Source organism: Plectropomus leopardus, chromosome 16, assembly GCF_026936395.1.
Source record: "Plectropomus leopardus strain MGB_pleo_1.0 chromosome 16, ASM2693639v1, whole genome shotgun sequence".
Classification (NCBI taxonomy): Eukaryota; Metazoa; Chordata; class Actinopteri; order Perciformes; family Serranidae; genus Plectropomus; species Plectropomus leopardus.
Window position 1 is genome coordinate 6,544,589 of NC_142191.1, and position 26,284 is coordinate 6,570,872.

The following is a 26,284-nucleotide window of genomic DNA, read 5'->3' on the forward strand; positions in this document are numbered from 1 at the left end:
CAGTTATTTCTGTTGATATTGAGTACGGATACCGGCATGGTTTGGGTTTTTTCTTAGATTCCCATTTCCGCTTGTATTCCACTTGTTATTGGATTGGATGTGTGTAAATGCCAGGTATTAACAGGACCATTATCATCTCAGGCACAAATTATGTCCGTCTCATCAAAGCAACACTCAAAACATCCATCCAAATTAGTCAGCGCCGAGTTTGATAGAAAGACTGAATAAGTAACTCATCTTTTAAAAAAAGAAGCATTCATGTGTGATCGAAGGTGACCTCCCTGGCTGAGGAGCGGTTCAAAGATGGGTTCATTCAAAAATTGTGGTCCTTTGTGGGAGTTACGTCTTTAGCTCTTGAAAACACAGTTAAAGGTTTGTTTTTATCTCTTATTTTATCAATATGGATTGAATAGGTGCTTGAAATAATGCAACAAATAAAGAAAACCCAAGGCTTTTAATTTTGCGTTTTTTAAATCTTTTTTTGTCACAGTACATTGAATTAAGGCCGCCTGAGTTTATAGTCTGAAGGTCCTTTACCTCCTCTCCTCCTTTGAGACCATCTGGCAATTTCTGATTCTATATATACGGCACTTTTATTTCTCTTTTACTCCTTCTTGTTATTCTTATTTGTAACATCTGATCTGTCTTCTCATCTTTATGATTACGATTGATCAAATTTGACATTTGTCTGACTGAGGAGGACTTTATAGAAGACAGCTTGACCTCCTCCTCCTCTCAATTTCTGTTCTACAGCACAATGTCTGTATTTCATGAATAGTGAAAAATAGCCAAAGGATAATGGTTCGCTTTGCTTCTCTTTCCGAACAGGAGAAGTAACATAAAAACAAGAATTAAATTACTGTTGACCTTATTCCATTATTTTAACTTCCTCTCTTCACTGGAAGTGGGAGTGTTTGTTTGACCCGTATGACTTGTGATCACCTTGCGCCTACATGTTCTGAAATATCTGACCAATATAATAATCTAACGCACTGCGTAAAGGTCTGCCAGAGCTGGAGAAAAATAAGAGACCTTCTTCTTAAGCAGAAAATTGCTATTTACATAGAATCACTTATTAGATCTGTTCTCCTCCCACACAGCACCAGGATCACCTGGTCATGTTACTCTTATAATAACCATAATGTGCTGGTATTTATGTTTTTTGTCTGAGTGTGGTCATTCAAAACCTCTTTTAATGCAATATTTCCTCTGCCAAAACACAATGTACAGGGGAGACTTATTTTGCACACAACAGCACGAGGTCCGGTTTTCAACATTACAAAATAAGCTGGTTTAGTGATTGTGAAGAATACAAAGAATGTTGTAACTTATTAACCTGCACGATCATACTGATAGGTATCACAGCTGAAAAATGTCACCAAATAACCAGCTACTGCAACACATGAGGAAAGTCATTTTCTCTGTTTTCTTGATGCTTATGACTGTCAGTAATGGCAGACAGAGAATAAATGTGCACGCGGGGAGCACCTGTGGTTGAAGCCGCCCTTGTCATATGGATTGATAATGTCCCTGTGATGAAACAGCTGTTCTGTATTTTTAAAGCAATCAATAAAATTCAGTTAAGAGCGAAGCTGTCTGTTTCATTACCTTATATTGACCGAAATCTGCGTGTGAAGAAAAATAAAAAAAGTTGTCTTCAAATCAAGTTGACCCACACACACGTGTTCATTATAAGCAGCTTCCACTGTATTACTTTTGGGGTGATTTAATTTTTAAATTTAATTTGTATTATATTGATTGTCTGATTTTATTTAATTGCGTCCTGAAATGTCAAATATTATTGACATGTGAACTGTCAATAAAAATAAGCTTTTTTTGTAAACCCAAATGAATTTCTCGCTCCACAGGTGTGAGCTTCTCTGGCAAAAAATAGATCCAACGCCTGAAGAGTGAAGCAGACACAAGAGCCACAAGTGGGGTTCTTTGGTCACACGCCTGGCGGACACTGGCACACCAGCTAAAATGGCAACCATGATGGTGCTGGAAGACCATAAGGGCTTAATTTTTTTACTGTTCTGTCTCTTTCCCAAATATCTTGAAAACAATAATGAATGAATTCATTAGTATATGTGTGTCTCATGCCTAACATCACAGAGTAATTAAACATTGCTTTTATTTCTTGACTAGTTTTATGCACTCTATGATATTTAATTGTGTGAAAAAGACTTTTTAATAAGGCCTGAGGATATTTTATGCTTCTAATCTTCTATGAGAGCACTCTACTAAATGTAAAAAGTTATCTTTTTTATGATTTGTTACTGATGTGCAGATGAAGCTATAACGTGTTGTTGCTGCAAATGCAGGAGACAAAAAAAACCCCAACATATTTTCCCTAAATGCAGCATAATTGCAGCTGTTGTCCAAAAAGCTTGTGAACAGTTAGTGCTAATTTGCTTTTTCTGCTGCTCTAATTGTGCTGTTCTGGGAAAAAAGGTACACAGAATACAGTGTGCCCCTGCTGCTTTCCAAATGGTAGGAGAGTTCGCTGTGACCTATAGCTGCCTGTGGCAGTAAAGTGCTCTCTCTGCTGAGAGAAAGCAGAGGAGAAAACAGCATTAACGCTTCTTCAAGTCTTTTAAAACAGCTGAGGCAGCAGTGGTATGTAGGGTTGAGTTAGTATTTGCTGCACAGGTGGTCGACATTTGAATGCGATTATGGTTTAAAAGAAGGGCATGGAGAAATGTTGAACATGAAGATGCAGTGTGAACATTTAAAGGGAGAGTTCAACCCAAAATGATAATAGGTATTTTTTTCCCTTACCTGTGGAGCTATTTATCAGAGTAGATTGTTTTGATTTATCTTCTCCAAAATAATATAATAATAATAATAATATAAGGATACTGGATGGCACTCAGCTTGTGGAGCGCAAAGCGCCATTTTTTATTTATTTATTTTTTTTTTAGAAAACTCAACAGCAATGTCTCTTTCCAAAAATCATGACCCAGTTACTCAAGATTATCTACAGACATTGTTGTGAGCAGTTTCATGTAGGAACTATTTTCTTTCTTCCGAAGAACACCCACCAACTGTATCACCACGCAGAAGTAAGTGTGTATCTACTCATAGACGATAAGCTTGTAACAATGCGAGATGTAAACACTAATGGAGCCCTCCTTGGGTGAGCGGGGACGTTAGCTAGCTCAGTGGTGCTAGATGAGCTTGCAGATGTAGGAACTATTTTCTGTCTACCGAGCTACACAGGCCAACCGCATCACAGCGAAAAAGGAAGCGTGCATCTCCAGCTAGCTCACCTAACACCGCTGAGCTAAAACAGCTCAGTCAAAAGAAAGCTGTTAACGTTTAGATTTCACACTGTCACAAGCACGAGGCTCTTCCATCGCTTGACAGCACGAGATCTAAACATAACGGCATCCTCCTCGGCTGAGCTGTAACGTTAGCTAGCTAAGTGACGCTAGGTGAGCTAGTTGTAGATGCACAAATCCTTCTGCGCGGTGATACATTAGGTGGATGTAGTTCAGCAGAAAGAAAATAGTCCCTCTTTGAAATTGCTCACAAATAACTCGCTAGACTAATTCTGATTAGTTCAGTTTTGATTTCAAGGCGGCGTTATCAATGGGCAGTAAACAACATGAAGAAAGGTTCGCACTCTGCAGCTACCATTAAGTGACAAGTGACATTTGCTAAAAACATCACTTCTGGATGTGCTAAAAACATCACTTCTGGATGTGCTAATAAACAGCACTGAAGGGAGCTACAGTGTGCAGACTTTTCCTCACATGGTTTGTTACTTTTATTGGTCCAGCAAACTGTTTTTGGATGTGCGTGACTACTATGCTTTTTTGCTGGGTTACAAACAGGCAAAGACCCAACTGACTCGTAGTGCAACTGGAGTGACTAGCAACCAATCAAAGCAACGAAAGCCGTGATACAGTGATGATGACCGTAGGTCTCTGGTTTAATGATGATGACCCCTTTTCAGTTTTGACTGCAGAATGGCAAAAAGGTCACAAAATTCTCAATTACAGCTAAACAGTACACTGAAATGTATTTCTGACATAATTTGTGGTGGCAAATAGGCAATGCAGTAACTGAATCTCGATTCATATTTGATCAGCGCTGCCTGAAAGTTTCGTTAGCTTGGTGTGTTGCACTGGACAGAGCAGAGATCACTGCCGCCACTCTGTCAATCATCCTATTAAACTTGTCCCACATTAGATAATCGCGGGGGTTTGCCTGCCCTGGATTTGGCTGGGTGGAAAACAGTTTAAATGGGTGGGAGACCAAACGCATCAGCCAGAGCATATAAAATCTGATCTCACAGATTGGTGTGGCTCCAAGGTCTGTGGATTATCTTGAGTAACCGGGTCATGATTTCTGGAAAGAGACACTGCTATTGACTTTTTCAAATGTATTTTTTTGGCGCTTTGAGCACCACAAGCCGAGTGCCATCTAGTTCCATTATACTACATTATACCTCAGTGAAGAGTACAAATATGTACTCTGGATTTGGGGGTGAACTGCCCCTTTAAATAAAAAAAGCCATTAACTCTAATTTTGTTTTAATTTTGCGCTCAACAACTTGTCTCTATCACACCACACCCTCTTTGCACGAGGCAGCTGATCCACCGGGTGTTGCTAATTAATGGAGGGCATCTTAAGAGTCCAAATCCTTTGTTTACTCTCTGGTTGTCCGCGCTGGTGCGTAGCAAAGCCACTAACCTTTGATACGGGCTGTCATCGCTGCATAATCATAATCAATTCAGCCAAAAAATGTAACACACTCTTCTTCAAAGCACATCAAAACTTCATTAACACTCTTAACGCAGCAGAGTGGCTAACGGCTACGCTGGAACGTGAACGCCATAGCAAGGAGTACAATAAAACTCCAGAAAAAATGAGGGCAGAGTTATGTGCTAATCCTCCTCTGCAAGCAGAGTGCAGGAGGCTGCTCTCGCTCCTCTTCAATCAAAGTGCCAGTGGTGGGTGTGGCGAGTTCATCTGGAATCAAAATCCCCGGCCGAGCTGCGTCCATAATTTTGTTTTACTATTTTTACCCTTTTTAACCAGAAACCACATAATTTTTCAAATGCCAATTTTGGACTGAGCTTATTTGTTTGTGTATTTATTTTTTAAAAACTTGGTTACGGAGCAACTTGGTAAGAGATTTCTCACAGGTTACAATAAAAGAAAAAGGTGACAAGAAAATGACCTGAAAAATAGCAGATTTTTTTTTTAAAAAGAGAGACAATTACACACACAGACACACAGACACACACATATACATATATATATGTATATAACCTGTACCCACCCCTACCTTCCTGTTGTATTTGTATGTCATCCCTATCTTTGTTATTGCAAGTTAAAATAATAAATAAATAAAAGTTGTTGATTTTTTTCCCCCTCCAGTCTTGTGTTTGGCACGTCCAACGGGGAGGACTTTTAGCGTGTTAATTGCTGTTCGTATGAGCGCAGTTAAAGGGCGACATACTGCTGCACAGGTTCCCTCTAGATAAGGGTTAGCCGAGATGGAAGAATGTATGGATTAACTAAGTAGGCCATAAGAAAAACAATGGGACTGTCGCTATGACTTCCATTTCCTATAATCACTTGCCAGAGAATGGTAGCACCCTGCACAGATCGCTTTAATTTCCTTCCTATCATCTCCTTTTTTTTTTTTTTTTTTTCCGTCAGAGAGTATCATCCCCAGCTCCTGAATGACTGAAAACGCTTTGCATCTCTGACGTTCATTCGAAATATTCTATTCAAATCTCCATAAATGAATACAAAATGAATACTAGTGGGAATAAATTAGCCGCTCGCTAATTAGCCGTTAAGCCAACTTTCAATGTGACATCTTAAGGAAGGGAAGCGGTTTCACAATGAGTGACAGTGGCGGAGAGGTGGTGGTGTGGTGTGGGGGGGGTCTAAGGCCTGGGGACGTGGCTCACAGTCTGTGGGTCTTCTGTGACGTGAGTGCACACATGCAGACAGACCCTAATATGTGTGGACATCAGTACCTCGAGCTCTGTGCCCCTGTTAATATTAGCTCTGCTCAGTTCACACTCAGCAGATAAAGTCCTCCCCTCGGTGTAAGAGGTGGAGTCGGAGCCGTTTCCGCTCAGACCTGACTGCGGGCTACCAGGGGACTGGACTAATTTTACAGCCTTCAGAAGGAAATTGGATGGGCGTGGAAGGAAAGAACTGGAGGAATGTTCAATTTCGGTCACACTGGACCAGAAACCAAAAGATTAATTACACTGCGTACATAGAAAATACATCGCAGAGACACACATATCACTGCTGCAACACTACATGCAGACACACACAGACAAAAACGTCCACTCACATTGTACGATCAGCTCCACCACGGCCTCCCGGGGCTTCACGTTGAACCCGTTATACTGGCTGGTCTGGCAGCGGTACGAGCCCGTCATCTCCCTGGACACGTTAACAATCCGCAGCACGCCGTCGTAGCTCTCCATCTGCATGCTGCCGTCCGGCATCGGCGCCTCCTTGTCGGCTCGCGACCACAGGATGATGGGCTTGGGCTTCCCTGAAACAAGGCACTCCAGCTCCACTGTGTCACCCTCGCGGGCCACCAGCGGGGACTTGCCCCGGGGGACTGTCAGGTTGGGGGGAACTAAGAAAGAGAAAAACAGAGGAGGGACTGATATGGGGCTCTAGAAAGTCAGCAGGCGGGGTACGAGGAAATGGTCGACTTGGGGGAAGAAGTGGCGTGGAAGGTATGACGGGAGAGGGAGGGGAGCGAATGAGCATCCAAGTTGCAATGGCGATGAGTCTCAGCCACATACACAGCTGGTATGGAAGGACCATGCGGATATTAGCAGCGGCGATGGCTAAAGGCAGGACGATCTGAGCATGTACCTGAAGTAAAATCATCATGGAGGGCAGCAGTGAGGAAGTTAAATGCAATCAAGCGATGGCAACAATGAACAATGCAATGAAGAGCTGACAAGCAAAATGCACTTTGTGATCATAACCGACAAAGAAAAGTATCAATAAAAGCCCTTCTGACCGATAGTTTCCAGGTAAAAGGAGGCCACAGGAACTAAACACAAGATCTACATGAGCAATAGTTTCTTTTTCCACTGCATCTGAAGAACTGACAACTAAACAGTCTGATTATAGACACAAAGGGCATTAAGGCTGAGTCTAAGCCATACACAAACCAAGGGTGCCACACAATTTCTGAGAAGTATAACAGAATCACATGTTGTATGTCTTTGGTTTACTCTGTAATCTTGGCCAAACTCAGTGACTTCTTGCATGCATCCAGACCTTTGACTCACTTCACAAAATTCGATTTGACTGATTCTGTTCTGGCACGAAACAGTGGTTTCTTAGTTGAAATATAATCGACCAATGAGAGCTGTGGGGGGACTCGATTGGCCAATCAGGCCCATGGTGTGACTAACGCTGTTGTCAAATGTTTGTCAAGCACTGCGCCAGAACCACTCAGAAGTAATAACACCACAGAAAGCTCTAAAGAAGACAGACACTTCTTAAAAGGCTGCTCTAAATTGACATGTTTTCTCTTTTTATTTGCTCTGTTACACTCTTAAAACCCATCAAAACAAGTGTGTTGTCATAGCTTAAGTGTGGACTTAAAATCAAGTGTGATTAAGGTGGTTACATAGTGAAAATCCAACCCCCCTCCCAGGGAAATCAGTTAAAGTGGACACGCTGTCAAACTGAAGATGGAAATGTAACGATTCTGTCCGACATAAAGCAAAGTGACGGACTTAACGGTGACCACATGGTGACTTTGGCCAAGAATACAGATTAAACCAGAGACATACAGTATATTAATTACTTTTTTTTAACCCTTGGTTAGATCCAGAGTAGCTGTTTCCACCAGGATGGATGCTAGAGTAAGTTAACCGTCTCCTGGCTGGACCTTCATATTTAACAAGAACTCCTTTAACGGGATACTTCATCTAAAAAATAAATAAATAAATAAAATAAAAAAAAAAATAAAATATATATAAATATATATATATATATATATATATATATATATATATATATATATATATTTCTCCCTCTCCTGTAGTGCGAATTATTAATCTATATAGTTTTGGTGTGAGTTTCCGAGTGTTGGAGATATCGGTGGTAGAGATGTCTGCCTTTTCTCCAATATAACCGAACTAGATGGCACTCAGCTTGTGGAGCTCAAAGCACCAAAAAAAAAAAAAAAATTGCATTTGAAAAACTCAACAGCAATGTCTCTTTCATGCCTGGGTTACTAAAGATATTCCACAGACCTTATTGTTGAGCAGTTGTGTTGTGAGCAACTCAGACCAAAACAATCCAGACTGATAAACAGCACTACAGGTTAGAGGGAAAATAGGTATTTTTATTTTTGAGGTGAACTGTCCCTTTGAGTTTTACTTTAATTTACTTGCTCTAAGCTTCTTCATCTTGCTCTTTTTGGACCTTTCAGCCTCCATTTGTCTCTTACACCAATGAATCCTACAAGAAATGTCAAACCTCAATGTAGTATTGATACTTGGTGCACCCTGGACTTGTTTACTCCATGTTAAAGAAGCTGTGCAGGGGCTGCAGCAGCAACGAGTTTAACGTTCGTCCAATTAGCAACGTTCAGCACTGTAAACTCGACCTGGGCCAGTCTGTTCTGTCACTGGGGACTAAATTTAATCCTCAGCTCCTCAAAAGGAAAGTAAGGCTTCTGAAATAGCTCCTGGGCCCCCTGGAAAGGTTCTTACAGTAAAAATGGGCTATAAATCACCAAATAATAAGGCAGAGGAATCCACCTCATAATCTCACCATAAACACATTCTATCTCCTCTACATCTGCCTAAGCAACGCATTACCCTTCTAGATACCATCATCATCATCGCCAGCATTGCCATTATTATCATCAGCGTTACAGTATTATCATCATCATCCTTGTCACATTTTCCGCATAATGCTCATCATCACATCACATTCTCATCCCAGTAATATTTTCGGGATGGATTTCACCACCGTTCATTACAACATTCATAATTCTTATCACCCTCGTCATCATTACCATCACTCTCCGCAGCTTTTTACTCCTCTGCCCTCCTCCTCACACGGCTCCTCTATCTCAGCACAGCGTCGTATAACTCACAGCATTTACAACAGAACACTCCCAAAGGTGATATAGCGCTATTGCTGGCCGTGTAACAAAATATGACCCAATAAATATTTTTGCCTTTGTTTAACGGACACTTAGAGCCTTGGCTGGAAGTGAACTATGAATAATAAAAGAAGTGCCAAATTGCTGGACACATTTGCAGGTTTCCTTGAGTGTGTGTGTGTGTGTGTGTGTGTGTTCTAAGTTTGGAAAGCGGGGAAACTAGCAGGTTGGATCATGCAGTCTGGTTCCTCATCAAGCATGCTGGCCAAGTAAATTTGTTTAATTAGCAAACCTGGCAAATAGCACCAGCTCCTAGAGTGCTGTGTGTGCGCGTGTGTGTATGTGTATTTTTGTTTTCATGTATTTTTGTACGAGTCCAAACCATCAGCAGACTCCAAGACTATTTTGTAGTGCTGCTCCCAAAAATAGTTTGCAGCCAGTGAGTTGAGGAGTGAAAATCTTCTCAGCAATGATGAAACCGTTGTCATGCTTCCCTGATGATTTTCGAATCACTGTCATTCTGCCCAAACAATGCTGCAGCTGGAATGAAGTCAAGCCACAATGAAGTTTCACAGTGATGAAATCGCTCGCAATCTCCCAGAAAAACGAAACGTAGTCCAGCTATATTTCCTTTAACCCCGTTTCTGTCTGGATGAGAGGCAACAATCTCACTGCCATCTCAATTCCAAAACTGTTGGTTATTTTTTTTGTCCCAAAGGAGAGTCAAAAGGTGCTAACTTACTCAAAATGCTGGAATAATATTACATAAAACTGGATTTGGATTGTAGATGAATCAACCTGGTGGAAACAAGGAAAAGCTTAAAATGCAGCCCTGATTCAAAGGTTATAATAATTCTGACTTGTGCACCAACTATAAGTTTGGCTGACGTTTCACCTCAGGTGAAGCACTGACAACGTGAATGTCCAGGAGTAAAGTAAGAAAAGGTTTTAAATTTCAGAAAAAGTTGTGACTTTAAATAATGAAACTGAATTTACCTTATGAAGGATTATTAAAGGGACACTTAATGTCCTAAATTATTATTTGTATGCCAAATGATACACTGAATTTGGAACAAAAATGTTTTTCTCGCATTCCGCCACAGTAAAAAACCCCACAAAAACTCAAAAATTCAGTAAACTCATGCAGTATAAACCAACTTCATTTATCCAGTCATAACATCAGTACTTCCCAAACACATCAGTTCTTGCTAAATCGTAACATTTGAAACACATTAACAGTCTCACAGAGGTGAGAAATGCACCTGAGCTGTTAATAAATGGATATTTTGGTACAGTTTTGTGGTTGTTAAACACAGAACCCTATAGGTTTTATTCATGAAGAATGCTCGCCTTTTTTGGATTGTTTGCTAACCGTGGGAGCAGGACCGCCCATATAGAGGGAAAAAGAGGAAAGCTCTCTCAGACCAAGCCGCCATGGGGACCAATGAAGGCCAGCAATAATCAAAACCAGAACAATAAGCTAAAAGACAATAAAATGCTCAATAGAAAGTTGAAGTCCCTCCCCTACCAATAGACCACCATGGGAACTTATTCCAGAAAAAAAAATGTACGTTGTTAATGCTGAGAGACAAATTATTTCTTGTATCTCTTTGAATTGTCCCATGAGTCACACAAATGATCTTGAATGAAAGTCAAGAAAGTCACACTTTGCTGTAAAATATGTTATTAGAAAAACTACACAAGTCACAGATTTTGCTGGATAAAACACATCAGATATAACGTTTTTGCAATAATGATAATGTAACATTCTGTGTGTGGCTGAAATGAGCCAAGTTAACGCCCATGTTGGTGCTGTATACTGTGCCAGCGGTTTCACAAAAAAAGGACACAAAATTATGACAAACCTACAATAAACTGAGACTTTCTTGACCTCCAAAATGATCTTTTTAATTGACAAACATCATATGTGTCATTCATGGTCCAATTAAAACGGATAAAAAAAATCTTTGTCTCACACTGTTGACTATCGTACAGATTTTTTCCAAAATAAGTTTCAATGGGGGACACTGGAAGGGACTGCCTCTATATAGCACTAAAGGAACCAAAGTCAAGCAATAATTATTCCACATTTAGTTTCTACGAGGGACACACTTTACCCACATGTAGTCATCTAATCCACTATTAATGTAAAAATAATGACCACAGCAGCTTTAAACAATATCTACTGCATATGGAAAACACTGATCATTGTATTATGATAGATGAAGATTCCTCTCAGCCACTGTAACCCACACACACTGCTGCTTTAGCTGGTGTAACAATCATGTACAACTTTTTGGGTAAATAATACACAAACATGTTGGTGTAATTAGCATGCGATAATGAACACTGGTCATTCACAGATATGTCTTGGCAAAGCTGTTTGGCACCAAAGAAGCAGCAAAAATGATCTCCGCCGAGACAATGACAGCAGACACTCATTTCACTCTCATACATTCGCTGATTGGTATTCACACAATGTCTCGACTGAGGCAGCCAGGTGTCAAGAGCTGACATATTTCTTTCCACAGCATATTTTCTCCACTTTTCCGAACGTTTCCTTGGGTTCCGAACAGTGAAATGGTGAATTGACAGCGGCGGGATTGGAGGGGAGCAGCGAGCATCCATTAGCGAGCGGAGGAGAGGTGTATTCACCGAGTTGCCATCATTATATCTGGCCTCTCCACAGCCCAGATTAGGCAGGCAATTACAGTTGTCTGCCTATTGGGTTTGGCAGCGCAAATACCAGCCATCAGCTGCCATTGTCTCTCTGCGCACCATCATGGAAACGCAAAGAAGCGTGCATACGCGCATCTCTCTCTCCTGCTCGCTCTGTACCTCATCCTTCCTCCTGCTCTCTTTCCATGTGAACACCCTGCCTCTGTGTGTGAGACTGACCACTGAGATGCTCAGTGTGGCAGAGAGCCCGCTGCTGGTCTTCACTGTGCTCTCATTGTGCCAAAGCCATCCAAATGCCAGTGATGCCTGCAGGGCAAGCCCGCTGTGTGCGTATGCTTGTATAGTGCACGCTTACGTGGTTTTATATCTCAGCGTGTGCCTATAGTGGAGTGTTTCTCTTCTCGCCCACGGGTGACACCACGCTGTGATCCTGCGGCGGCTCCACAATGGGATGCTTCTCGTTGTTGTTTGTGTCTTTAAACACTGTGCCTATATGTGTGTGTGTGTGTGTGCTTCGTGGGGCTAAATTGGGACTGGACCTCCTTGTTTGGCCTCAGTGGTGCTGCACATCTCTAGGGCCTCAGCTGGAATGATCCTCCAAGTGTAGAGATTGATTGCTGGAGCCTTTCAGCAGAATCCAGCGGTGCCGCAGCAGACACAGTGCAATGTGAGCTGACTGCAAACCGTGAAAAATATCTGGCACTTTGCATTTTCTTACAGCGACGGGAGCCAGAGCGGTGCACACGGACGTCTTTGAGAATAAACAACATTCCCGTTGCCCCCTTTTTTGGGTACGTGCAGTGACATCACTCCCCGTCGCCATGGCAACATAGTGCTCTCTGCAACTGCAAGTCCTGCAGAGTGTGCGTCTGTATGTTTGAGAGTGTGTGTTCAGACAGCTTGAGGCCAATGAGTTGGTCACAATGTGACAGGACTCTCTGCTCCTCTGAGTCCTGGACCTCTGGGGACACAGAGGGAAGTCCCAAAGGTCCACAGTGGACATGTTTGTCAAACTGTGTGTGTGTGGCAGAGCTGCAACTATACCCCAAGTGTAATAAAAATCCACAGATGTGTTAAAATTGGCTGAGTGCATTGATGGATAGCAGTGACACAAAACTGAGCAGACATATTTGAAAGTGCGTTTTTAGCTCTTTGCCGCTCCCCTGTTATCTTGTAATAGTGATAATCAAGCCTACGGGCCAAATCCGGCACCCTAGAGTGGCCCCCCCAACCTTTTTCTAATTCACAAAAAAAGAAAGTATGTATACCTTTACTATAAATAAGGCTTATCAAAAAAAAAGTGCCAGTGAAGGATCCCCTGCATCCCCCAACAGAGGTCCGAGCTAAGCCCCTAATGTCCTAAAGGCCTAGAAATGTCCTTATTATCCTAGAAACAGCCTAAATTCCAAGAAACGTCCTAAAATCCTAGGACTCTCTTAAAATCCTGGAACTGTTGTAACATCCAAGAAATATCCTAAAATCCAAGACACCTCCTAAATTCCTCAAATCATCCTGAAATCCTAGAAATGTCCTAAGATCCTAGAAACATCCTATAATCTTAGAAATAAACACCATAGAAATGTCTTAAAATTCGAGAAGTGTCCTAAAATCCTAAATATGTCCTTAAATCTGAAAAATGTCCTTAAATCACAGAAATATCCCAAAATTACAGAAATGTTTTAAAATCCTAGAACTGCCCTAAAATCCTAACAATGTCCTTAATGCCTAGAAATGTCCTAAAATCCTAGAAACACATATGGAGCTGCTGTGACTGGCCCCTGGGCTCTTGTCGCTTTGCAAAAGTCACCCTCAAGCAAAGCAAGAATCTCCGTCTTACCTTGCGATCAATCACACAAACCCCTCATGAATTCATGTGGCTGAGATGTTGGAGCAGCAGGCTTTGGATACCGAAACCCTCACAGGTTACAGTTTAATTTGTAGCCACCAAACACTCCTGTTGGAATTTACACAACCAGTCAGAGTAAAAGGAAAACCCACTGGTTTACACAAACACACACCCCCAGTACCGCTGCTTTTTCTGCTGCAGAGTGCTGAACAGCTCCCTGGAAGGACCAGAGTTTATGTACATTGCTCAAGGGGCCTCGACAGCAGTTAATGAAGGAGGGAAGAGCGTTTTCTATTCATGTCTCCCTCCAGGTTTTCCCAGCTGGACAGGGAGGTGATTTCCCAGATGGCCACCTCCATAAAGCATGACTTCAGGTGGTGCAGCCGAGGCTATATGCAGGTACGCCAGGCATAATGTGCAGAGTTATCGAGTCTTATTAACATATTTTATGGACTTAAAAAGAACCTGGTCACAGTATATCCACAGTTGCTACCACTACATTTCTGCACACACTCTTTACTACCCAAAACCTCCATGAATGTACATTTGTGTTCACAGACTACAGTGTTGTGTTACACGGACAGTTTCCAGTTCCAGAGAAACGTTGCAGGTGTTGACATATGCAGCCAGGTGGTTATATACCTATCACACTGGAGGCGGACTGACGGGCATCGACTGTGATCATACTGCAGGTTTCTCCCAGCTTTGGGGCAGCTGTTGGGGCCCGTCATCCCAGTTCACAGCTCACTGGGCCAGTTTCCGAACCTCTGTTGGCTTTTAAATCCCACGTTGTGATCTACTGCTCTCAGATGTCATTATTTGACCCCAGTTTGCAGTTCATGACCTAATTTCGTACCATACAGCGATCAGAGTATTTGAGGGGTTGTAAGTTTGATTGCACACATACAGTTTGCAATCATGGAAATATAGTTGGGATTTTAAAAGTCACTGTTTCATTTTTATTATTACCAATCACTCCTCTGAGTGGTGATCATAAATTCACAGCTTAGAGGCCATAAAAAGTCACGGCAGGCCTGTCAAAGTCGGGATTTATCCACATGTTGAAGCCGAGTGCATGGAGCTGTCATATGAGTGATACTCTGCACTTTAAGAGTTTGGAGTGCCTTTTTTAGCTTTTACAAAACCAAAGATGTACAATAATGTGAGAGTAAGGATGGAAAGCTAGACAGGTAAAACAACAGTAACTAAGGGGCCGGGGCCAGATTCACTCTTTTTACTTATTTTATCAATTTAAAACAAGCCAACATAGAAAATAGAAAAGACATTGCAAAAATAGGATACACTTCTTATAAAAGTGTAGATGTTCCCCTTTCAAACAGCTATTGGAGCAGTTAGAGTTCCTGCAGTCCAGATAAAACACAGAGAAAGCAATGAAAGAGACTTGTAACCAACATCAACAAAATCCCACATCCTGTGAAAACTCCACTCGTCCAAACACAAAGGCAATAAGCAGCAAACAAGTTGTTTCCAGCCGCAGTGACCAAACAGCAGTTGAACCTTTGCACCCTGTAGGTGAGTCAGGATGCAGACCAGGTTCCTCTTTATCGGGGTCAGTGAATTTGCTGCTGAAACGAGCACATCAGCGCGGTCAACAGCCAGCGGTCATGCCGTCCCTATTAGAGTCACATGTGGCGCGGCCACTCGGATGATGGCAGCTCATGACGAATCAGAGTCAAAGAGACAACAGGACGGTTGAAAAGAGGATAGACGGAGACGGGCAAGCTTTGGGTGACTCAAATTCATTTTGGGAAAGTAAAAAAAAAAAAAAAGAGCTTGTGTTTTGTGTTTATTAAACCGGCTCATTTTTTAATCAACTGAGCACTTAATTGGTTTGCTTAATTTATTAACTGCAGTGATGCTTTAGATTGACAGAAACACTGGGTGGTGCCAGGGTTTCAGGTGTGAGCAGGATGCTAATTGAGGGACTCATCATGGAAGGATTTATCTCCCTCACACGAAGAGAGAGGTGACTTTCAGTTCTTATTCTTACTTTGTAAGAATGAGGACGAGCTGATGCTGAGAAACAGAGGCTATTCTCGCTGCAGTAATGTATACGGGACAAAAATTTAAATGCAACACTTTTGTTTTTGCTCCCATTTTTCACAGGTTGAAGTTGAAGACTTTTTTTAATGCACTCAAATGATATGTAAGTGAATCCCTCTCCTTTTCTAAGATAATCCATCTACCTGACAGGTGTGACATATCAAGACGCTGATTAAACAGTATCATTACTAGACGTTGTGCCTGAGGATGGTCAAATTGGTCAAATGCATGAAACGTTAAACTTTTGTTGCGTTTTGGAGGCCTGAAAAACTCTGAATCCAGGTTCCAGAGTGCAATCTTTTGAAAACGCCACCCCTTCTGTCACCCTGTGAGCTGGCAATGTGCCGATCTTGTGAAAACAGTGACGTCACAGTCGCACTTTACACATGCGCGTGGTGCTCTTCTATGGTGTTTAATAAAGCTACAACACCAATTACTGGCTCGGCATGCATACTGCAGCGTTTTCAGCTGTTCTTGCGGAAACGTTCACACGCGGACCGTCCTCACAGTGTTATCATATGAACGCTGATGTTTTTGTTTTTTAAAACACAAAGGAAAGACTTTTCAGTTATTTTTGGGCTGTTCCCGTATAAATGTGGCCAAAAATTTGCAGTTTGATCACACAACACGATGCCACAGATGTAACGAATTTTGATTTCACTTCCATCAGCTGTCTCCGATGTAGTTTCCATTAATTTGGCAGTTAGATGCAACCATCCTCACAAACGCAGACCGGTTTAATCACATCAGCTCAGGGCCGCCACAATCAGAGTCTTCTAGGGGTAGGTGAAAATACTGAAACATCAAAATATCATGATTTTTTTGTGTGCCAATATCACATAATTACAATGATGGCAAGTATAGTTTTTCTTTTTATTATTATTATAGAAATGATTATTATCTAATTATTAGAAAGCTATCAAAACCTTAGGAAAAACTTCCAAAAAACTATATTTATACTTATTATGATTATATGTTTAAACTTATTTTATAGAAAAAAACCCCATTTTTTAAAAAAACATTCTGCACTTTTTCTCTCTTTTCTGTTTCATTTTTTTTTTTTTTTTTAATTTTCCTCTTATCTTTTACTAATTTCTTGTAGTGTTTGTTGTGAAGTTGCTTTGTGCCTTTTCCTAATGTCTTTACAGAAATCAAACTGATTTGTGCAGGCCTCAAAGGGTTAAACCTGTGAAAAATGGGACCAAAGACTTGAAGTGAGTTGGTAGAATCCAGTGTTTACGGTAACCATAATACAGAGAGTGCAATAAGCGGGCATCAGCTTCAAATGTCAAGAATCCATGCGTAATAACATGCTATTAAAAACTGATCTCTCAGATGCTCCCAATGGTCGTTCCAATCTGAAGCCAAATAACATTTCAGAGCCACAGAAATGCAATAATTACATCATCTCGCCATAATCCAGCAAGACACACCCACTAAACACACATTCAACATGCGGACTAATGAGAGGATTAATCAGCGAGTTCCTGTTAGAAGTTTATGGGATGTTTTACACTAATGCTCGTAACTCTTTTCAGCTGTTCCTGTGTCTTGCGGTTCTTAATCTTGACAGTATCCAAAGGGGAGGTCTGTGTCCTCGTTTCCAGGCCTCGCTCATAAATAAGTATTAGCCTCGCAATCTCCCGGAGCCCCCAACGAGGAGAAGAAGTTGCTTATTTAATGAGTGTGCCACGATAGTAAATATTAGCGCCGTTTTTGCAAAGGGGGAGAAATCATGAAGGCTGCTGAACTCTGTGTTCATTACAAGTTGAAAGAATGGAAAGATGATAAATATTCTCTTTAATAACGCGGTGCTGCGGGGCTGGGGCTAAATCCGGGTTTGGAATTTGGAGCCGGAGCCAACGCCGGAGCCAACGCCGGAGCAGCCAGCGAGCTCCAAAAGTGTTCAGACACTTTAGGCTCTATCGCTTTCCAACCACTTTCCCCAGCACGAAACCCTGGCAGACCTGCAGCGTAATCTCCTCTAAACGCTTTTATTAAGACTTCTAATTGTGGCTCGGGCTTTCTCCCTTCAGGAGAACAGGCAGAGGAACAAAAACAGGGCTTATTCACCCCAAAACAGGCTGCAGGCGCAGAGCACGGCAGAGGCACAGGGCGCTTTAGCACACAACAGTGATGCTGTGCAGCTCAGAGAAGACGCTTCTGTGATTCGTGGCATCAATCTGAAAGAAACGCAGCACATGACAAGCATTCTCCGGGAAAACAGCACATCCAGGTAAAGCGGCGGGGATTGTTACTGGCAAAAGCAAAATCCAATATTTCCTATGACAGGAACAGCTTTATGACAATGCAACACTTTCATAATATTTCACACCAGCACATCTGACTGGAACAATGAAAGCTTAAGAAGCAATCACATCGAAGCCGCGAGGAAACCTTTCATTTCACATGATCACAATAGTCATTTCCTCGGTTATTTCCTCCGTTAGACGGCAGTGTTTTGTTTTTTTTAACACATTAAAGGGTCTGTGTTAATGCATCGCCATCGCCCAGGCACTCCAAAAGAAGAGACTGCACTACTTAACAGATAATGAGGAAAACAATCTTGGCAGGTGCGATTGATCCCACTGTTTTATAGCGCAGGGATTATCAAAGGATTATCTGACAATAATTATGCGCCCGAGGTCGACACACTGCTTTCATGTTCGCGCTGTGAGTGGCAGAAAAGTGTGTGTGTGTACAGGGGGAAAACAAGATGGTGAGAGGAGCTGCATGAGTGTGAAAAAGTGCCTGTTGATGTGCGTCAAAGGGGAAATAAAGCTCGCCGTGAACCCGATCGCCGATTATCACACAACACAAGTTACTTATCAGTACCAAACACACGCCTGGAGATTTAATGCACAAACAGATGTCTCCTGCGCCCGTGGCAACACCAACTCATGGGAATCTCCCACATGGAGGATCTGGAAATCTGAGCCGCGAGGAGGCGTGGAGTGGATCGGGTCACACCCCTCGAAGGAGCCTATGAGCACTGAAGTAACGGCTGGTGACACCGGAGCTTTACCACACATTTGTTGCACGTTGACTGAACTCGCAGTGGGAGATTTCACACAAAGATCGTTCCTGTTCCATCACATGTGACTAATGGGAACCACAACAACTGAAACCTTTACATTTGTTTTCCTTTTTTTTGGAAACATGGGGAAAAAGGGCAATGAGCTTATTTGCAAGAAATTAGTAGATTTAGAAAATTATTTTTAAAAAAGCAATAGGTAAAAATGTCCAAAAACCTATATTTATATTTATTATGATTATATACAAGAACTATTTTAAAGAATTGCTACTATTTTTTTTTTTATCTATTTATTTATTTTTTTGCCCCCCCATTTTTTCTTTGTTTTTATTTTTTCCCCCCTAATTTTTAAAAAGAAATTTTCTCAACTTTCAAAGGGATAAATAAACATTAATTCTAGCGTGTATTGAGTCAGCAGAGATGTGCACAAGTGTGAAAAAGTGCCTGTCAATGTGCATTAAAAGGAGAAATAAAGCTGATTGTGAAATATCACACAAACACAAAAAGTCACTTATCAGTGCCAAACACACGCCAGAAAATTCAAAGCACAACAGATGTCTCCTGCACCGGCGGGAACACCAACACATGGGAATCCCCCACATGGAGAACCTGGCAATCTGAGCCGCGAGTAGACTCCCAATCGTGGCGTCTCTGAGGCGTGGAGTCGATCGGGTCACTCCGCTCGATGGCGCCATGGTTGATGAAGTAACACCGGGTGTTGGCTGAGCTTTACCAAACATTTGTTGCACCCAGATTGACCTCACGCTGGGAGATTTCACATATACACCATTCCTGTCATGTCTTTTCACTTTGCCTCTCTGCGTTTCACCATTATTGCAGAGCCTGCAGGAGGCGAGTAAGCACAAAACGTATTGTTAACTGCAATCTTTAAAAGTCAGGCTCCCTTTTGTTGCCTGTGAAGTCCTTCCAGGCTTCTTTCTTATACAATCTGACAAGAGGGAGGGTTGACTGATGTTAAAATCTAAAACAATAGATAGAAAAATGGATGTTTGACAGCAGATTTTGTTCTTTGATTATACTTTTTAAGATTGAATGATTTCGTTATCTAAGCTCTTACGCCTCGCCTTCAACTAAGAAACTACGAGACTCAGTGATCAGCTGCTGTTCTGCTTCTACGAGACGACTAAACATGCCAAACTCGAATGATGCAGCTCAGTAGACAAGGTGGACTGGTATGTTGTGTTATTTTCATGCTGTATACACGTATACAAACGTTAGTGGTGGAAGCAGCCAATTAGATGGGAGGACGATGGATGTTTAGTCTCTGATTAGTCGGACTGATGGAGTCAGCTTCGGTTCACAGGAATCCAATTCAACAGTCATCGTTGTTGCTGTGATACAGTCGTGTGCAGTGAGTGGAAGACAGTGGTTCCTCATCGTTTTTTCAGCGTGGGACAGAATACCCGAATTTAGTCAGGCAGTGACCAGCAGTCTAAAGACGACATACAGGTGTTCTTATCCTGTGGAGACGCTGGGCTTAAAGGGTCAGTTCACCCAAATCACACACAAAAAATATCTTGAAGAAAGTTTGCTTTTTGTTTTGCTTAAAGCATAGCTTTAGTATTTTTTCAACCTGGACCTTATTTTCACATGTTTTTGTGTCTAAGTGACTAATCAGAAGAACTATATTTGAAATAGGTCCAGTATTTAGCGAGATTGTGAAACAGGCTGCAATGTTACCACGGGGCAATTATTCACCGCCAATTCACGTCCACTAAAAGTGGTTGTTTTTACCACTGACAGGCTCAGACCGTTATTCTGTCTAACAACAGTAAGTAAAGGATCCCTACAGATAGCCTTTTCTGTTAAAGAGCAAGATTCATTTTGTTTAACCAGAAACAGCCCCGAAAACACCATTGCCAAACTTATCCGACAAGAATTTCAGCTTGTACAGATCAAGCACATATATTTATATCTAACTAGGTGAATTAAGGATTTATTTTGACCAAATATTTTGTTTTTAACTAAACATGAAGCAGCGTTTTGTTATCATGCAGCACAAACCTGGAATAACCTCCCAGATGAGGTTCGACAAGCCCAGACTCCGACCACTTTTAAGTCAAAGCTAAAAACATTCGTTTTTTTAACACTGACTTCTTATCTCTTTTCTCTTTCATTGTGAATCTGTATCTTTTATCATGTTTTTATATTTTATCACTCTGAATTTTCTTGTTGTATGAAATGTGCTATAGAAATGAAGCTGCCTTGCCTTCTGACATCTATGAATGCAGTGTGTTTTACAGCGATAAAAGCCATCAGACTTCATTCAAAGTCAACAGAAACAACATCAAACTCACAAAAACCATCTTGGTTCATCTTTCTACTCTCCAACAATCACCAACTCTGGTTTGGTTGAAATAAACCTTTAATTCACCTAGTTAGATGTGAGAATATGCTGACTCTGTACACGCTCAAATGATCTAAAATGCAAACGTAATTTCAGGTTGTTTCTGGTTAAAAATTTAAAAAAAGAAACTAGTAACTGCTATAATCAATGTGAAACATCAGTTTCTGCAGCTTCTTTGTAACAAGCTGAAGTTGTACTTTGTTCATTTGCATCGTCCCTTTCAAATAAACTAACTAAATATAAACATACATATACACATACAAACTTATACACAAAAACATGGTCTAATACATTCTAGGCTGAACACTACTCTTTTCTCTACGATAATTTAAGTTTCTGAGGCCTTTGTGAGTTATGCTTACAAACCAACACAATGGCAGTAAAGTTTAGTTTGAAACCAGAAACATACAAGTCCCAACCCCCTCCAAATATGTCCCAATAACTCTGAATCATCCAAAAACCTCACTGTCAATTTATCTTTTTAAATTGGGAACTATCACATAAAAAACAGACATTAAAATGGCAGCTTATTGCTTACTGTAATACCATAAAACTCACCTCCATTGTATTAGTGTGCAGAATTGTCAGCCCCAGATTTTTGAAAACCTAAAGTTTCTGAATTGTTTTATATCACATAAGTGGAAAAAACATAATTTGGGTGAACTGACCATTAAAGGAAATGTGCTTTTCTTATGAACGGTACTTATTTTCACATTATTGCTACCAATCCTATCAGTCACATAACAACTTTACTGCTGAAATCTGGGAAAAAAACTTTGTAGAAACAGCTACAAGAGCAACAACTTTAACCATTCGACAGGTCTTATTTTAGTTTGATTACACTACATAAACCACTTACCTTGAGACTGATACCAAGATGAACATTAAAGTTAGTTATTACACTTGTCAATTATTAACACGTCGTCATTTTCCTGTTTAGCTTTGACCTACTATATTTATCAGAGTTGTAAAAGCACATAGTTTTATAAAGAAATTGACAATCATAACTTACATTGATAGTGTGTTATCCAAAGAAACTGTTTAGGTAACCTGACAGGAACAATTAGAGTAAAATGATCTTAAAACTGATAGGACTGATAGGATAGCAAAAACCACAAAAAAAAGCCTTGAAGAATAATTTAAGTCCCGAGCCTCCACAGTGTAAGAAACACTGCCACAGTTTTTTTCTTCACCTTTGTCATGAGTCATCATCAATCTCTAATGATCTTCTGAAGCATGTGTGTATGACTAAAGTAAAGACGTCTGTGTGTGTCGTATGTGTTGGGGGAGGTGTGTAGATGCGTCACTGACACAAAGGGGTGTGAGGCTCACCAGTTGTGGAAGAGATGTTGACGTCGATGCTGATCTCAGGGATGCCGCCTCCCTTCAGCGCCGCCACGCAGGTGTAGGTGCCGAAGTCGGTGAACTTGAGGTCTATGATGTCCAGGTTGGTGGTCCCGGGCGAGATGTCGGGATCCGTCTGAGTGATGACCATTCGCTCTGAGCTCCGCAGGGCGCGGCCGTTCTTCAGCCAGCTAAAAGTCAGCTCCTCTGGGGGGGTCGCCTCCACCTACAGCATCAGTATGACATTATTTGTGTTATATTGATGAGTGAATAACTAAAACTTGTCATTATATGGATATACTAGAGTTGTTCAGATACCAGTGTCAGTATTCAAAATGCAGCAGATCCTGCCCAAAATGTGGATTCTGCATGTTTGTGAGTCTATGCACCAACCCAATACCACGCCATTATATTAATAAACTTTAAAATTAGTTTGTGATAAGTGTGATAAGTGTGATAACTCGGCGGTTCTCCTAGAACTTGATTTTTTCGCAGCGCTCTTAACCCTTTGAAACCTGGATTGACATGACTTTTCCTATGCTGCAATTAGATGCCTTCACAAGTGTTTATACCTTCGAAACCTGAGCAAATTGGTTTGCTTTCTTTGGAAAAAAATGGTAAAAAAAAATGCAATGAGCAACTTGGCAAAAAATCACAAACAGCAGTGCTACTTGACTATTTCTGAAAATAAAAAAACGGACAAGATGCCAAAACCATAGGTGCTGCTGCAAAAGTTTTGCTGTTCGGCTGGGTGGCTGACGGAGCTCCGTGGACCTTTGCCTCCTGTCTGAACTCGTCGGCTCAGTGGAGTCTGTTGTTGGCTGTTAAACTTTGTGGTCAGCTTTAATCTTTGGAGTGCTTAACGGCACTTCTGTCTCCTGGCTGAAACCAATATATTCAGCTATGTGCGCTCTCAGGTACCAAAATTTGGCACCAATTTATTTCATCTAAATAAGACTGTTTTACTGATTTAGTTTGATTAATACCCTTAGCAATACAAAGTTCACTACCCTAATAGCAAGTACTACATTGAAAGAAAAAAAAGATTTCCAGTGAAAAGTGTAATGTAAGTCACAGCATTCATTCTCTGTTTGCATTTAGTTAATGATTTAGGAAGTGTTTAATCAGAGCCATGTCATACAACGATGGTAGCCGTCATTTCACATCCATACAGGGTTTTAGTATACAAGTGTCATTTTTTAAAAAGAAATCTGAATAGCAAAAACATCTCGAGCGTATACTGTATGCATGTGCGTACTCTGCCAGAACAACTGTACCTGACAAGATATCTTGACCTCCCGTCCGATCTGGATGTTGTCGTCGTTGTGGTAGGGGTCAGGAGTGATCCAGAATCGGCCCTTTTTCAAAGCTGCGAGGACAAGATCAACATTTGATTAGGACTCGAGTTACATTTGCTCCTCCTGCACGTCTGCAACGCGCTGCTGGAACAAACCCCGAGACATTTACCGCGGGTTACGGCTCTGCTTGTCATATTGATATGATTTCCGAGATGTAATCCCAAAGACAGGAGTTTATGGATTTTTTAAATAGATTTTTTTTACTTTGCTCAGTGTCCACACTCGCCCTGCAAATGGCTGTCGTGCATTTTCAGTGGATGACTGTAAACCTGAGTGTGTTACTCAGACTTCGAGCTCTTTGTTCAAATGCATAGGAAGACGGGACTGTGTCACAGCTACAAAACATATTTCTCGCTCATCTTGATGTGTCACTTCAATGACGGGGTTGTGGAATCATAAAAGTGGTAATAAACTGGGAGCGTGAGAGTAGACATGCATGTGACAACTGCAAGTGTTCCTCTAAAGCAACAACTGAAGGTTTAGCTTTTGATGCGGCAGACGGGTCAAACGGAGAACTCAACAGATGAAGCAGAATCATATGTTTGTTTTGAAGACGAACGCTTTGAATCAACATTAATATTGATGGCTACGGACTGAAGAATCTTACAGCATTCAAGCAGGTTCTCTCTCACACACACACACACACACACACACACACGCACACACACACACACACACACACACACGCACACACGCGCCCAAACACACACTGTGAAATTGGAGAGATACCTAACAAAATATCCACCATTTCTAATCCAATTTGGTTTGCAAACTCCATTTTCAAACCGTAGCTCCTCTGAACACAAAAAAAGAAGATGATTTCATTATAATGCATGCTGTATTGGTTCCAAACCCTGCGCCTACTGTTCAATTCATCTCCTCTGCATTAAAAAAAGAAAAAAAGAAAAAAAAAGCTGACGGCACCATGGAAATCTTTTCATCTAGCAATTCCCGAGTGACATTATCATATTCAGTTTGGTAAAGGGAAAACGAAAACAAAACCTGCGTGTCAGATTTAAACACAGGAAATTGAATGTGCAAAACATCGTGATGCCTGCCGAGCTGCACGTTGAGGGGAGAGACGAGTGACACACGCCTCCTTGACATGATCTTCCTTCTTGCGTTTGAAATCAGCGTCGGCAGCCGGAGAATCCTATTTCTGACGCGTGTCAGATACAAATATTACAAATCGTGTTGACACACAAAGTCGCTGTGCATTTGCATTCTTTCTTCCCACAAATTCGTACGCTCCGAGGCACCGCCTATCAATCACCTTGTATATGATCCAACAGTGCCAGCGTGGAAACTGTGGCAATTAACATAATATGGTAAGCAGCATATGTCTGTGACCTTAGTGGATGTGGAGATAATGCAAAGCATTACCTGCAACCCACGCTCATTTCCCATTTGGGCTCCGCTCTGCATCGCGTACACCTCCTACTTACACGAGTTCAATTTCCTTAAAGTCAACATACACTATATATAAAGTTAATGAGTCTAACACTGTGGTGCGAGCCATTAACTGTAGGGAAACAGATTTCCTTTAATCACACATGTCAAAGCGTGAAAAACACCTGCAGACAGAGTTGTAGTTGTATCTTGACAGTCTGAAAAGGCTTTAGCGTCTTAAGAAAACATTATCTCATCCATGAAGACGCATACGTTTTTCTACCCGCCACAGTGCTGTCACAGGTGACAGCGGATAAACATTTCGATTCTTTACGTTCAAGTATATTCTGCTTTCAACGTAAAGAACTGTGACAGGCACCTAACGATCAGCGACCCGGCTCTGCTTCGCTGTGAGGCCAGATTTCATCTGGTTTGTCAAGCTTATAGTGGTTTGTCAGCATCTGACACTCTGAGTCAATAGACTGAAACCTGGACTCCATACGCTCATCTACGATTCAAATTCCATAATTCATTTATTAAACTTCAGGTTTTTAAGGTGCAGTAATTCTTTATATCACTGTCTTAGCTGCAATATTTCAACTGCAGTTTTTCCCACACATTGAATATATTGCATATTCTCTTATTGTTAGTCTTGCTAATGTATATCTTCGTTGCTCATTGTTGTAGCTTGCACACATGTTTATATTCTTAACTTACATACTAGTATTATACATTGTATTGTAGCATAAGGTAGAGTTTTATATTTTAAACACTTTACTCGCTCAGCACATTATCCATTGTATTCTTACATTTTTAAATACTTACTTAAATACTCAGCATACTTTATTTTAAATAGCTAAATATTTACATACTGTGCCAATTATTTACTGTTTTTCTGTTTTTATATACTGTGCTGGTACTTATTTCTGCTTGCAATAATTCTCTATGCTGGCATTAGAGTGACGGTAACGAACCACAATTTCCCCCCAGGGATCAATAAAGTATTTCTGATTCTGATCGCCGCTGTGAGGAACAGCGCACATGGGGAGTGAAAACTGTAAAGTCAATCAAA

At 41.1% G+C, this 26,284-nt stretch overlaps 1 protein-coding gene across 2 annotated transcripts in view; it reads right to left on the minus strand.

The window, feature by feature from the left end:
- Nucleotides 1–26,284, minus strand: part of LOC121955372 (MAM domain-containing glycosylphosphatidylinositol anchor protein 2) — a 252,880-nt gene that overhangs the window by 76,628 nt on the left and 149,968 nt on the right. The window contains exons 7-9 of one of the 2 annotated variants that reach the window (XM_088089304.1): nt 23,743–23,834; nt 22,454–22,691; nt 6,332–6,625 (exon numbers count right to left, since the gene is read on the minus strand). In XM_088089304.1, coding sequence (XP_087945430.1) covers nt 6,332–6,625; nt 22,454–22,691; nt 23,743–23,834 — 624 coding nt within the window. Of the gene's footprint in view, nt 1–6,331; nt 6,653–22,453; nt 22,692–23,742; nt 23,835–26,284 lie in introns of both variants that reach the window. The other variant, XM_088089303.1, reaches the window with a different exon arrangement.